General features: G+C 39.7%; 3 protein-coding genes across 5 annotated transcripts in view; 2 read left to right on the top strand and 1 right to left on the bottom strand.

Annotated features, from left to right (window-relative positions):
- LOC310818488 (uncharacterized protein) lies at positions 1 to 7,796 on the top strand. Of its 2 annotated transcripts, XM_083689446.1 has the most exons (16): positions 1 to 1,069; positions 1,453 to 1,523; positions 2,349 to 2,417; positions 2,504 to 2,531; positions 2,746 to 2,846; positions 3,058 to 3,096; positions 3,299 to 3,346; positions 3,545 to 3,613; positions 3,797 to 3,812; positions 4,199 to 4,408; positions 4,624 to 4,814; positions 5,130 to 5,198; positions 5,382 to 5,397; positions 5,784 to 5,993; positions 6,209 to 6,466; positions 6,953 to 7,796. In XM_083689446.1, the coding sequence occupies exons 1-16, from the start codon at positions 1,024 to 1,026 to the stop codon at positions 7,078 to 7,080; spliced, it is 1,569 nt and encodes a 522-aa protein (XP_083545572.1). In that variant the 5' UTR covers positions 1 to 1,023; the 3' UTR covers positions 7,081 to 7,796. The 2 variants fall into 2 exon arrangements, with proteins under 2 accessions (XP_083545572.1, XP_083545573.1); XM_083689447.1 differs by lacking the exons at positions 1 to 1,069; positions 1,453 to 1,523 and adding an exon at positions 1,548 to 2,226.
- A 372-nt stretch (positions 7,797 to 8,168) lies between these two features.
- Positions 8,169 to 11,779, top strand: LOC310817916 (uncharacterized protein). Its single transcript, XM_083688657.1, has 10 exons — positions 8,169 to 8,400; positions 8,551 to 8,621; positions 8,712 to 8,787; positions 8,897 to 9,024; positions 9,199 to 9,268; positions 9,473 to 9,700; positions 9,859 to 9,942; positions 10,109 to 10,177; positions 10,374 to 10,559; positions 10,838 to 11,779. The coding sequence occupies exons 2-10, from the start codon at positions 8,610 to 8,612 to the stop codon at positions 11,056 to 11,058; spliced, it is 1,074 nt and encodes a 357-aa protein (XP_083544783.1). The 5' UTR covers positions 8,169 to 8,400; positions 8,551 to 8,609; the 3' UTR covers positions 11,059 to 11,779.
- Positions 11,777 to 13,834, bottom strand: part of coq8aa (coenzyme Q8A-a) — a 33,092-nt gene continuing 31,034 nt past the window's right edge. For both annotated transcript variants that reach the window (XM_083688655.1, XM_083688656.1), the window contains exon 15: positions 11,777 to 13,755. In XM_083688655.1, coding sequence (XP_083544781.1) covers positions 13,465 to 13,755 — 291 coding nt within the window. In that variant the 3' untranslated portion in view covers positions 11,777 to 13,464. The remainder of the gene's footprint in view (positions 13,756 to 13,834) is intronic.

The following is a 13,834-nucleotide window of genomic DNA, read 5'->3' as shown; positions in this document are numbered from 1 at the left end:
CTCGGGGTTGGGGTTAGGGTTAGTATAGGGGGGGTAGTGAGGGTGAAGCGGTCTTTAGCAGGGACTGTTAAGATGTAGCTTGAAGAGATGGGTTTTCAATCTACGGCGGAAGATCGGAAGTGACTCTGCAGTCCTGACCGTAGTGGGAAGCTCATTCCACCACAACTCTACACTCTCTAACCACCCCACTCCAACACCTCACAATAACTATTATTCAACACATTATTCCACTCACTCAACACACAGTACCTTAACACTCACATCCTTCCCCACTCTAACTATCTAGAATAATCAACTGGGTATGGACACTCCAAGCCACTGTCAGTGATATTTTCGGTTTTTCAAATAATGAAATATACCCCTTGCTAATATTGAATGTGACTGCTAAATACGATAATGAGAGTAGAAGAACTGAGAACCTATTACTATTACAGTGTGTAATGGCAAAAAATGTATTTGTACTATTTTGCTTAAGTCTTATATGAAATGTATTGACTTTGTTGTGACCCAATGTACTTTGTTATTTTCTATTATGTGACTGAGGAAGAACCAAAACCGACTGCTCCTTCTATCATACAATAGACAGTGTGTGACCTTGGAACACTCCTAACCGCAGGCTGAGGTTTGAGATAGTGGCTCACAACGTCTACACATCTTTCCCAACTTCTTTATCAACAAACAGGTGCAAGATATGTTTACCCCTAGACCTATGATGTATGAGCATTGGAGTTGAGGACGGTCCTCTCCTCAGCCACAGCATCAGTATCTGAATCCACACTGTTGGTGAAGGAATGCTGATCCGGCCGTAATCAGAATTGTTTAAACTTTGTATATGCGTTAAAACTCTCAAATGAGACCAAACATCGTTTATTGTTGTTCACTGAAAGATTTCCATCACAAGTGTTAAGTTGTTGTGGTCATACAGGACCACCAACAAAACATAATCAATGGATCATTTATTATTAATATATTTAGTTTTCTTTGTTTTCAGTCCATGAAAGCAGTCTCCTGCTTAATGTTCATATGATGATCATATTAAGGATCAGACGGTGGATCTTCAGAGTACAAGGTGATGTTTTTATTGACAAGACAGGCGCAGACAAAACAGGCACAAAAGCAGCAGACAATACAGGTGCCTGGGAGAAAGTTCTGGATCAGCCATTTCTCAAAGTATAATTCATGCATTCGCAGTTATGCATTGTCGAAAGATATGGACTTCCCTTGACCTGCAACGCCTGGTTCTAGACAGGCCTTGATGATGTTCTGAAGTAAAATCACGTGTTGTCAATAGGATATACTAAATAACTAATGATATAACATCAAAATATAACTATTCCAATGTAGCTAATAAAGTAACAGCAAATGTAACGATTCAAATATAACCAATAGTACATGGTTGAATACATTTAATGTTTCATTTTACATTACATTTACATTTTTGACATTTAGCAGACGCTTTTATCCAAAGCGACTTACAACAACAACAACAACAACAACAACAACAAGAAGTACATTTGTCTGAAGTAAGTGAATCATCTATACATCAGTCATCATAAGCAAAAATATATGCTAGGACCAGGTGCCATTGGCAGTCACTAGGCTATAAGGTTTACTTTAAAAAAACATATTATTATTAACAGTAATAGGAACTGTACAGAAGGGTAGTGGGGGTGAAGAGCTATTTAGGAGGGACAGTCAAGTTGAAGCCTGAAGAGATGGGTCTTCAGTCTACGGCGGAAGATAGGTGGTGACTCTGCAGTCCTGACAGCAGTGGGAAGCTCGTTCCACCACCGGGGGGCGCCAAGACAGTGAAAGAACAATGAGAACAGAGGAGAGGGAGGAAACTCGAGCAGAGTGGAGGGTCTGGTAGTATAATTATTCTGGGCCTTTATTTACTTTAAATGGCTGCCGGGGCACCAAACTCTTAAATTGACCTATGGCCACTTTTCCCCGACCCTTCACTGACAACAACGAACCATTTGTGCAACTTGTGTTGCTTATTGTGCAAGTAACAACTGAACTATTAAAAGCTCTTAAAACCACTTTCACTTTCTGATTGACTAGAAATCACTTGACTTCGGAGAGCATTTCAAAGTGCAAGTATAAACTGCGACGACAACTGGTAAACAACTGCTGATTGTGTTGTATGTTCGTCATATTTCGACGATATTATTGTGATTGTTATTACTGGTTCGTTTATCGCTCATTGACAGAAGTTCGATCACGGTAAGCACGTTATCCTACATTGTGGGGAAAGCAGCGGAAAAATAACCCTCTGTGAATTAATCAGTAGACCTTATACGAATTAATGTTCGACTATTAACATGTAAGAATTGTTCCTATACCAGTATCAATATCAACACGTCATATATCCTGCGTCCCGTGGCATCAGTGAACATAGAATTATGAACAGCCAGGTAATTAATACATATCTAAATGTTATAGCCTTCTGTGAAGTTTGGACAATACTCCAGGCCTAAATATCAATCTTTCTTTCCTGTAGCCAAGCAGTGTCCAAGAGCTGATTGAAGGTAAGCTTAATGACTAATGGCACCTCGAATTTATTAGCCTAGATACTGCAAACAATCTCACCGTGGGCACCTGCAATTGTAAAGTCACGACTGGGTCGCCGCCAAGTTGAGTTATTTTAATCATGAGTTATTATAACGTCACCTATAAATGGATGCAATTTTCATTACGTGCTTGATACTTGGCCTAACTGCTGAATTAATTATTGTTTCTTAGATGCTATCAACAATCCAGTAGCTCCAAATGAAAGCCATGCAGAACATTCAGAAGGACTTAATATGAACAACAAACGTCCTATAAGCCCCACTGACTCTGAGGTAGGCAAGCACAACACACCAATGGAATTGTGACAACGGCCATGACCCATTGATCATATGAGCTAATTATAACTACTTATTCCACAATCACTTCAAATTAGAGATCAAATTAATACAAAATAAAATACATGGTATTAATATATTCGTAGAGGTATGAAATTCAAATGTAATGGAATTTAAATTTAAATGTTTAAATAAAGTGTATTCATAGGTGGATGAGGCCAAGAAAGACCCTATGAAGAGAAGTAAAGTATGTGCATTATTATTTCAGACTTTTCACAATGGTTTATGATACTACCAACAATTGCACTAGACATATGAAGTAACTGCATCTAAAAGCTTATGTTATTATTGTTAAATAATTTTTTGCTACTAATCAGCTGTATGTCCAGTTATAGGTACATTTTGCATATTCATGTAGATTACTACTCTAACAACGTATTTTTTTGCAGGATAACGTTTCAGATGACGCCAAAGAAGCTATACCGAATGACCCGAAGGTATGTTTGGTCTCAGACTATGCTACTTTAAAGATAGACACAGCGACGTGACGTTACAACTGCAAGTTGGATGACTTCTGAACTGACATATTTTTGTTTGCTGAGCAGAAAGACCAGGAGATATGTTTAGTCATATCAGTTAGTTTTAAAGTGTACTCAGCGACATAATGCTACCACTGCTAACCCATTTTTTTGCAGGATGACTTTTGTATTGTTTCACATGAAGAAGCCGAAAAAGCCAAAGAAGCTATACCGAATGACCCGAAGGTATGTTTGGTCTCAGACTATGCTACTTTAAAAATAGACACAGCGACGTGACGTTACAACTGCAAGTTGGATGACTTCTGAGATTACCTCTGCTGAGTAGACATCAACTGTGTGATCAGAAACAATGTACTTTGATTAAAAGTTAACAGTTTCGTATGTCACGCTCTTTCCTCTCTGTTGCAGAAGGAGTGTTCAAAAGGTAATTACTCTCATGAATCAAACATAACCATTTTAAAGTTTAGGAACACTGCTTCTGAGTGAGTCTAAGCCTTCTGCCCCTACAACTCCTCAAACGTATGGAAGCTCGTACGATATGTCAACCCTAGTTGGTAAACCATACATCAATTACCCATTCAAAACCTATTGATAGATAGATAGATATAACTTGGCAATCAGTAAGACAGTAATACACAATAAATACAGAACAGCTCAATATATACAATACATTACAAATACATACAAATACATGACAAATACAAAGCACAATGTTCAATCAGTGCTTAAAAGTCTTATTGATGTTGAAATACGTATTTGAAGCAGGGATCCACCATCAATGGGTTGTTCACATCAGATACTTCTTTACAGATGTTTCCCGTAACTCGATTGAATCAAAGATGAAGAAATTCTTCCCTGTTGTGGCTGGGAATACTCTGGGGTCGCATGAGGCCTTTAAAGAGGGTCTTATTGGATTGGTTGAAGCAAAATCAGTGGAAGAATGTGATGTCATCCTGGCATTCTGTCCCATTGTCTCTCGTGCTGGGACTGATATTGAAGCAGCACAGAAGGAGATACCAGGTACATAAGAGTAGAATATATGTAAGATTTGTATTCAACTTGCACACACATTTCATGCAATTGTTTTGACAGTATCTGTTTTTTTTAATGTTTAACTTATAGATGGGTAAGAAGACTCCTTGGTTATGGATATTATAGCACATTTAGCTAACACTACTGGCTTACTCTTATTCTTATTAATTCAGTTGACCTGCATTTTGTTCCCCTCTTGACAGTTGGTAAACCTGTCATTCTGGTGGTGCTGCATCACACCTTCAAGCCAGACTCTACTGTACCTGACAGCAGCAGACTAGTGACCAGAAGTGATGTCACACTCACTGTGGACTGTCTGTTCCATGAGAGTCAGGGACTACTGAAGTGTCCTCGCAATGAAGAAGCTGTTAAAAAGATCCAGAAGAATCTAAATGTAACTCCACCCTATTCTATATTCATTTATTGAAGTTGTGCAGGTCGGGTTCACCCTGAAAGCAAAATTGGCAGGTGTTAACAGCTGATAAATCAAGCTGTGTGTCCAGATGTGTCCATTTTACATATGGAGGACAGGTTACTTAACTATACTGTGTATCAACCCACATTTTTGCAGGATGGCAGGGTTGTGTTTCGAGTCAAAGGAACCAAAGAAGCTGAGCAGAAAGACCAGGAGATATGTTTAGTCATATCAGTTAGTTTAAAAGTGTACTCAGCGACATAATGCTACCACTGCTAACCCATTTTTTTGCAGGATGACTTTTGTATTGTTTCACAAGAAGAAGCCGAAGAAGCCAAAGAAGCTATACCGAATGACCCGGAGGTATGTTTGGTCTCAGACTATGCTACTTTAAAAATAGACACAGCGACGTGACGTTACAACTGCAAGTTGGATGACTTCTGAGATTACCTCTGCTGAGTAGACATCAACCGTGTGATCAGAAACAATGTACTTTGATTAAAAGTTAACAGTTTCGTATGTCATGCTCTTTCCTCTCTGTTGCAGAAGGAGTGTTCAAAAGGTAATTACTTTCATGAATCAAACATAGCCATTTTAAAGTTTAGGAACACTGCTTCTGAGTGAGTCTAAGCCTTCTGCCCCTACAACTCCTCAAACGTATGGAAGCTCGTACGATATGTCAACCCTAGTTGGTAAACCATACATCAATTACCCATTCAAAACCTATTGATAGATAGATAGATATAACTTGGCAATCAGTAAGACAGTAATACACAATAAATACAGAACAGCTCAATATATACAATACATTACAAATACATACAAATACATGACAAATACAAAGCACAATGTTCAATCAGTGCTTAAAAGTCTTATTGATGTTGAAATACATATTTGAAGCAGGGATCCACCATCAATGGGTTGTTCACATCAGATACTTCTTTACAGATATTTCCCGTAACACGATTGAATCAAAGATTAAGAAATTCTTCCCTGTTGTGGCTGGGAATACTCTGGGGTCGCATGAGGCCTTTAAAGAGGGTCTTATTGGATTGGTTGAAGCAAAATCAGTGGAAGAATGTGATGTCATCCTGGCATTCTGTCCCATTGTCTCTCGTGCTGGGACTGATATTGAAGCAGCACAGAAGGAGATACCAGGTACATAAGAGTAGAATATATGTAAGATTTGTATTCAACTTGCACACACATTTCATGCAATTGTTTTGACAGTATCTGTTTTTTTTAATGTTTAACTTATAGATGGGTAAGAAGACTCCTTGGTTATGGATATTATAGCACATTTAGCTAACACTACTGGCTTACTCTTATTCTTATTAATTCAGTTGACCTGCATTTTGTTCCCCTCTTGACAGTTGGTAAACCTGTCATTCTGGTGGTGCTGCATCACACCTTCAAGCCAGACTTTACTGTACCTCACAGCAGCAGACTAGTGACCAGAAGGGATGTCATACTCACTGTGGACTGTTTGTTCCATGAGAGTCAGGGACTACTGAAGTGTCCTCGCAATGAAGAAGCAGTCAAAGAGATATTTGAGAAACTTGATATCCATCCTGAGGCTTTCCACTATTGGATTCCGTTCATCTCATATCTGTGGGATTACTTGACCAACAGTAGGTTCCATTGTATTGTTTGATGTCATAATTGTTGTATAAATACAGTAATCACAAGTCAAATCAACTTCACAACACGTTAGGATGAATGTCAAAGGACAGTTATTTTATACGTCATGAATCCAAATGACATTCTGCATTTTATGATAATGTTTCATTTTGATGATGTCACAAAACAACAATATGTCATTGTGTTATGGTCTATGGTGGACGTAGACACTCTTCATCACTGTGTCCAGTATAATATCGTCATAATTGGTGACTGTAATCCCTCTATCGGAGGAGTGGTGTTACAGAGGGTCATACAGATTGCAATTCATAATGCTGATACACATATGGCACCTCTAATAACAATAACAATTACATAATTATTCATGAAACAATAAGGACATTTTATGGGCCAGTGGCTTGCAAAGTTGCAGAAACTACTATATCAGGTTATACTGTTGTAGTGTTACTCACCTCTGATATGTTTTGTTTCTTTAGGGTCTATTTGGCTATGGACTGCAATGTGTTCTGGACTGACGACCACCAGGATTACAGATGACACTGCTGCTCTCCAGCCCTCAAATTCTCCTGATGATGAGACAGTAGATACAGTAGATACAGAGTAGTTGTAAAAGTTTCATGAGTCAGCTCACCCTTACCCGAACCCTTTTTGTGAAATATATTTCAATGTCACAATTGATCAACTCAACAAGTATCCTGGCTAAAGAATATAGCTTTATAAAGTTATGCACTCAGCCTTAGAAACAGTTAGTATGGATTACAGTCAAGCTGATATGATTAGAGTGTTTCTGTTGTATGACAAACCAGGGACATGTCTTTTGGCATAGCCAACTGGTGAGAGTTATGACTGTGAATGAAACTGAATGGACAAAAACTTGTAATTCTGAGGACATGATTCTGTGAAACTAGGGGAAAACAATTGATACAATCTGCTAGGGACAACCTCTTTGATGAGAATTATTGAGTGACAAACTTTTATTAACTTTTTTTATGAGTGAATAAACTCGGCCATAATGCTATCATTGTTTTTACCACTACTTTGATTATCGTGTTGCAGATCATCCTGTAACAGAAGGTAGTTTCACTCACGGTTTCATACTTTGTTTGATACAACATCACATGTGATTGCTTGCTGCCCCCTTTGGACCAGGTCTCTCTGGTAAAATAGATGTTTTAATGTAATTGGGATTGCCTGTATAAACAAAGGATAATTCAATAAAGAAGGACACGTTGACAGAGGAGTTGTAGCCTCAGGATATTAATCATGTATGAAATGGTCCAGAGAAATTCTATATACTTAAATAAAGATAACTTGTCTTGATGTGACCTGAGTGAGTGCCAATGTTATTGTGCAGTGTCATTAAAGGGGGAGTGTCATTTAGCTGTCTCACTTTTTCCTACTCATGAACATGATTTCCAGTCAGTATAGAATCTTCTGGGGACTTTTTTCCACACTTATCTAGAGTTAGAGACCAAGGATAGACCTAATGTGCATTCAACTCTTTCAACACTATTGACTGCACAAATACAAGCTAGTGTCTCATTTGAATTAAATCAATTCCAACTCTGATGTTTTCCCCAATGTGTTTTCCACATTCACGAGGTGGGCGGAAGAGGAACTGTATTCTTTGGGCAACATGAACGTCAATCTCAAAACCGTACAATCAGCATTTGCAGTCGAGTGGCTGGTTGGTTGAATTTGGATGAGTGACTACTTTCACTTTCATGTGTAGAAGAAACGAATGTAACTACCGATTGTGGGGGAAAGAAATCCATATTAATTATAGGCAACTCTGTCTTAATTGGCCATTTGACACTTTTATTTGAATTCCGCCTCATCCAAACCCGATGGTCAGAGCGTGACGTCTGCGTTTCCGCAGGTGTCTTGACAGAAGTGATACAAGTCTGGTGACAGTAAGCAGCAGGTCAGTTGACAATATTTATTGCCTCCGCTTTTTGCCGATTTTAGTATAATGATGAGAGTGTGTGAGAATGTTTTTCTTGTCCTCACAGTAATCGTTCATTTTTAGGAATAAACACTTCGTGTGTGTGTGCGCGCGTTGTTATAATTACAGGTCGGAAGTGATCAAAGTTCAGTGCATCTGAGACTCAGCCGCAGCATCAGTGTGAAAACATGAACAATCAGGTGTGCTATTTTCAATAAAATTATAGAAAATCTAGACTTTTAGGAATAATGTTTTGGTCCAATGTATATGAACCTCTGTCCTTCCCTTAGGCAATTGAGCTTCCAAGCTTGAACGATCAAATCAGGGGCCTTCCCAAGGGTGCAAATGCATTAAGTGTTCTTGAACGTAAGTTGGCCTAGGCCCTATTATGGTAATGGTAAATACATAGTGCACCTCAATGAATGCCTTGTCACTGGACTGTCACTCTCACTGCCGTATTTTGTTTGTCTTTTAGAAGCAGAAGTTAACACAGACGTTCAAATACAAAAGTTAACACGGGAAGATCTGAATGAACTTCTGCCAGGCGTGGAGAATTTCAAAATCAGAAGCAAGATCAGCGAACTTATTGATAAATCTAAACAGGTTGGTTGTCATGCCTACCATTCTCTTTGGTCATTGCAATAGTTAAGGTAGTTAGCCTATAATGAATAGAGAAAATCCCATTCATTTAGAAATCACTACAATATTAGGTATTAGGCACCAGATTGTATTGGACAAATAACAGTAATGGTTTTTGCGTATCTTTTTGCTTCTCAGAACACATGTAAACCTATTGATGCAATTCTGAAGGAACTAAGGGGATTCGTCACAGATGATGTCATTGAAAGTAAGTGGATGTAGAAAATGTGCCTTTTTCAGAGAGCTGCCATACAGTAGCTATGCCCCGTTGATTGTCGTAGTAGGATGAATCATAATAATAAGATGTAGTTGTACACACTGAATTCCTTAAAGACAAACATTATTGACATACAATTGACAATACTTTGTTCAATGTTATGATTTGATAACACTGCTCATTGTCACCTTACAGATGCACTGGCTGTCGGAGGAGTGTTGCATGACTATCTCTCCAGTCTCAAAGATGTGGAGAAGCAGCTGGCCAATGCCCAGTACTTCATTCAGGCACAAATTAAACTGCTGGAACGTTCCATGAAAAGTTCAGATGATGGAACTCTTGATATCACAGACACTCAGAGTAGTGTTCCATCGACACCACATGACCCTGCTACAGCAGGAAATCAGCTAGCCAATGCTGAGGGTAAATAAATAACAATAACTTTATCAGATGATGGCTACTTTGGAATGGTATTAAGATTAGTGTTGGTGCAGTATGACCACCAACTGCAGAATCTGTAGCTGTGGCCTAACGTTCACTCACGCCTCCTTTGTTTTTGTCTTGTTATCTCATCTGTTCAGCTCCAAAAAAGTCCATGTCCTCGAATAGAGCTGTTGGCACAGGGAGAGGAGGTGTGATTCTACCAGCAAAACACAACTACCCAGGTCAGTATTCAAATGTAAAACATGTTCATACATTAAATCAGATGCTTTGTAGGTATTCACATCAACAACATTGCCCAAGGGAATTGTGTACAGTGGGTGAACGCGTTGAGAAAGAGAGGGAGTTAAAGTTACAGTTTGTGTTCAGCCATGTGGTCCTCATCCTTAGATAATTCCAGTTGGTCCCTTTCATCACTACTCAGAGGAAATCAACCTAAAAAACAAGTGATATGGCCAGGTGAGATCATACGCATCCGTGTTTAAATATGTCAATAATAATATCCCAGACACTCCCTTATTGGTTGTGATTGTAGCAGTGCTCCACCATGTACATACTGTATGTCTCACCTAACATCTACACTGCTCAGCTGCTGTTCTGTCTGTGGCACCCAGGAAATATGTCATGTTACTCTTGTTGTTTCTGTCATGAACAGTGAAGGTCCATTCTGTGCTGTGTGGTAAAACCCTGGACACTCACCTTAGACTGATGGAGCGAGTGGACACTCTGGGGCTGCACAGGGAGGACAGCAGCGCTGACGACTGTCAGGTCATGATTGTCTTCTGTCCTATCACATCTCGCAGGGGGACAGACATTAACATGGCAATGGCAAGTGTCCCAGGTGAGAGAACTTCCAACGTGACAACAGTAGTGGATACTGTATATATAGCCTGACAGTGTACACATTGGTTTTACGGCTGTGGGAATTGCCCCTTAAACACAATTTTAATCCTTATGTCTCTCCATTTTTAGTATTTATTCTCTCTTCATCCCATGGATTCTCACACAATTGTTTTGGTTCTACTCAAAGGGGTATACCTAGTACTCTATAGGCCTATGTTCAGCTCTGTAATGGGTGAATTACAAGCATACATAACAGTACTATCTCTGTGTCAACAGATTCCAAAGATGTTATTCTCGTGGTGATGCACCACACGTTCGACTCCCACTTCGTCACAGGAAAGAAATTTGAGGTTCAGCAGAGAAATATCGTGGAGGAAGTTGATGTTCTCTTCCATGACTCTGTTGGGCTCCTACAATGTAAGGTCAATGAAACAGCAGTTCAACGCATACATGCTGCCTTGAGGAACTATGACAAATCATTATTTAAACACTCCTAAAATTATTAAAAAAAAATTACGACTGCCAATGGCCTCTGGTGTGAGCATTGATTACTTTGTCTTATGATGACTGCTGGATAAATGATTCACTTACTCGCTTTGGATAAAGGCGTCTGCTAAATGCCGTAAATGTAAATGCCTGACGGGAAGTGCACAAGTGCACACTTCTGGGTGAAGGGTAGAGAATTGGAATGCACTCTAGTGATCATCACTTGGGGTGGAATCCTAAACTAGAGATCGGTGTGCGTAACTCGAATCATCACACAAATGTCCCATTGACATCAATGCAAGATTTACACGACTGTCAGAGTTTCACTCACGGATCTCAAGTAAGGATTCCTACTGTATCTTAATGATCATCCCCCTGTCAAAGTGGACAGCAACTTGCCCTGGATCTTTCTTTTGCATTGTTTGAGGGGGCCAGTGTAAAGGTAATTCCCTCCAAGCCTACTCTCATATCCTACCATCAGATTTATGTTGGAACTTTTGCACCAGATTTGTGATTTGTTATATTATATTTTTTGATTTGATATATATCATTTCCTGTGACTTAATGTAATTGGGCAAAACAGACCCACAATGTCACTGCTGTATATTCAATTTAATATGCACTTGTGTTTGTGGCATTTTACAGAATGGCAATACCAATATTTGTGACTCTATACTAAAATGACTATGAAAAATAAAATAAGTGTACTTAAAATAAAATGTGGAAAGCTCAGTTGCTCTGTGGTTTATTTGACGACTTCTTATTTTCATAGAAAGTACAGCGTTCACTCATGCTAGATAACATGGGACCAGTCTTCAATCAAATATTTAATATTTTCATATGTATTACAAGTCTTGGTAAGAATGCCATTGATTAGAAAATTTAAAATATTTTTTATCTTTTTTTTTTTTTTAACTCTTCTGATATCAATATAAAGAGACACTGTCATTCATTTCTAACATCCTTCCTCAAAAAATACTACAGGCACATTGTCATTTATATTCACACAAAATAAGTGATTTATGATCACTGTCATCTTGCCTCAGTTACAGTCTTTCCATCACAAAAGAATAGCCATTGTCTTTCCATAGTCTTTCATTTTTTTGTTATCATCAAGGGAAGAAAACAGCAGTTAGGTTCTGGTACTTTCTACAATAGTGTTTTTTGAGACAAACAATTACAAATCCTGCTGTTGACTCCCGTGATACTGAAGGAAAAACATTGTTAACACGTCACAGGCCTTTTGGGCCAAAATAACTTTTTGGTTCTAAAGAACATTTTGGATCTACAGGTCCAGTTACAGTAGGTCAACCAATGAGAATACATGCTCTTGTTTTTCACAAGCCATCTCCCTCCATCATCCACAAGTCCCCTCGCACTTCTCTGACAAACAAAGATTTAACCAGGCCACATCTCATTGATAAGTCTACTGTAAATTGATATTTCAGATGGCCTGAAGGTCTATGCTTTCTAGCAGACATATCAGGGAGAAGTATAGTAGAAGATTGTCCTCAACAGTTTATCTTTCAAACGGTATAGTCCTGTACCCTGTCAACACGTTGTGTGTGCTATGTATAAGTGTGACTTAACTACACATCTGAGAAAACTCCCTTTTACACCTCTGTATGTATCATATGTAACCTGATCCCAGGTCATATGTACAGTACTTGAGCCAATTCTTGATTAGTCTTGCGTAGCCATATTCCCGAAATGTTTGCATTATTAAGCAAGCTTCCTGTGAGAGAACCTAGGACCCTGGTGAGTGAACTGTTGATAGTCAGGAGGAGTTGGCCGAAGCTCATACAGATCTGGGACCAGACTATTTAGTATCAAACGTGTGTTTGATACCATTCCTCATTCCAATTCACGCATTACAATGAGGCCGTCCTCCGATTTATACAGTACCTCCACCAGCCTCCCCTGGATTATGTGTGTCTCATAGAAATACATCTCATCACCACTTTGAGTTTGATACCCTTTAAACATTCTACATCCTCAGGTCTGGTGAGAAGAAACCAACAATTTTGATCTCAGTATTTAGTATAACAGTTTACTTTCAGACACATGCCATTTCCCCCCCCCCCATTTATCTCAATGCATACGTACTGTACATCTGTGGAGGCTGGTGGAGGTAGAAATTGGAGGACACGCTTATTGTAATGCTCATTGTCATTCCATTCCTTTATCATTCCATTCCATGCATTACAATGAGCCCGTCCTCCAATTTCTACCTCTGCCGGCCTCCACTGCTGCACATCAACCATCTGATCAAGTCTTGTGTTAACTGGAAACGGTCTTCACTTCGCATCCCTCCCTGATAAAGTCCACACAAACCCCCCCACTTCCTCCAACCCCTCAAGACAACCCCAGACCATCCATGCAATTCAATTGGCCCTCAGCAATGTCCGTCACTGGCTTTAGGTTGGTCGTTGGGGGCGGTCCCTCCAGTAGTTGTCGTAAGCCTCCTGGAACATGGTCTTGCAGCAGAGCTTGGCATTGAGGCGGGAACAGATGAGGAAGGACCCGCCCATCTTGCGGTGCAGCGAATAGGTTTCCTCAGGGGGCGGGGTCAGGCGCTGTTTGAGCATGACAGGGATGAGGTTGTGGATGCGCTCCGTGGTGCTCTGGTCCCCAAAGCAGAAGGGCTCCGTGGAGGCGAAGGCCTCGCCCAGGATCATCACCGCATCAACGTGGGCGTTCTCCATGGCCTTGGGAGAGGGGGAGGGAGAGAGGACAGTAACATGGTGTGTGTGTGTGTACTGTGTGTGTGTGCATGTGCATGTGCGT

This window comes from Argentina silus (genome assembly GCF_951799395.1).
Source record: "Argentina silus genome assembly, chromosome: 17".
NCBI lineage: Eukaryota > Metazoa > Chordata > Actinopteri > Argentiniformes > Argentinidae > Argentina > Argentina silus.
This window is presented reverse-complemented; position numbering and strand designations above follow the sequence as displayed.

Bases quoted from the DNA above. Each gene is read 5' to 3' on its own strand.
- LOC310818488 (XM_083689446.1), top strand. From the start codon at position 1,024: ATGATGATCATATTAAGGATCAGACGGTGGATCTTCAGAGTACAAG. The intron at 3,347-3,544 runs GTATGTTTGGTC...ATTTTTTTGCAG, and splicing joins CTATACCGAATGACCCGAAG to GATGACTTTTGTATTGTTTC. The intron at 4,815-5,129 runs GTAACTCCACCC...ATTTTTTTGCAG, and splicing joins AGATCCAGAAGAATCTAAAT to GATGACTTTTGTATTGTTTC.
- LOC310817916 (XM_083688657.1), top strand. The intron at 9,701-9,858 runs GTAAATAAATAA...TCATCTGTTCAG, and splicing joins TCAGCTAGCCAATGCTGAGG to CTCCAAAAAAGTCCATGTCC. The intron at 10,560-10,837 runs GTGAGAGAACTT...CTGTGTCAACAG, and splicing joins GGCAATGGCAAGTGTCCCAG to ATTCCAAAGATGTTATTCTC.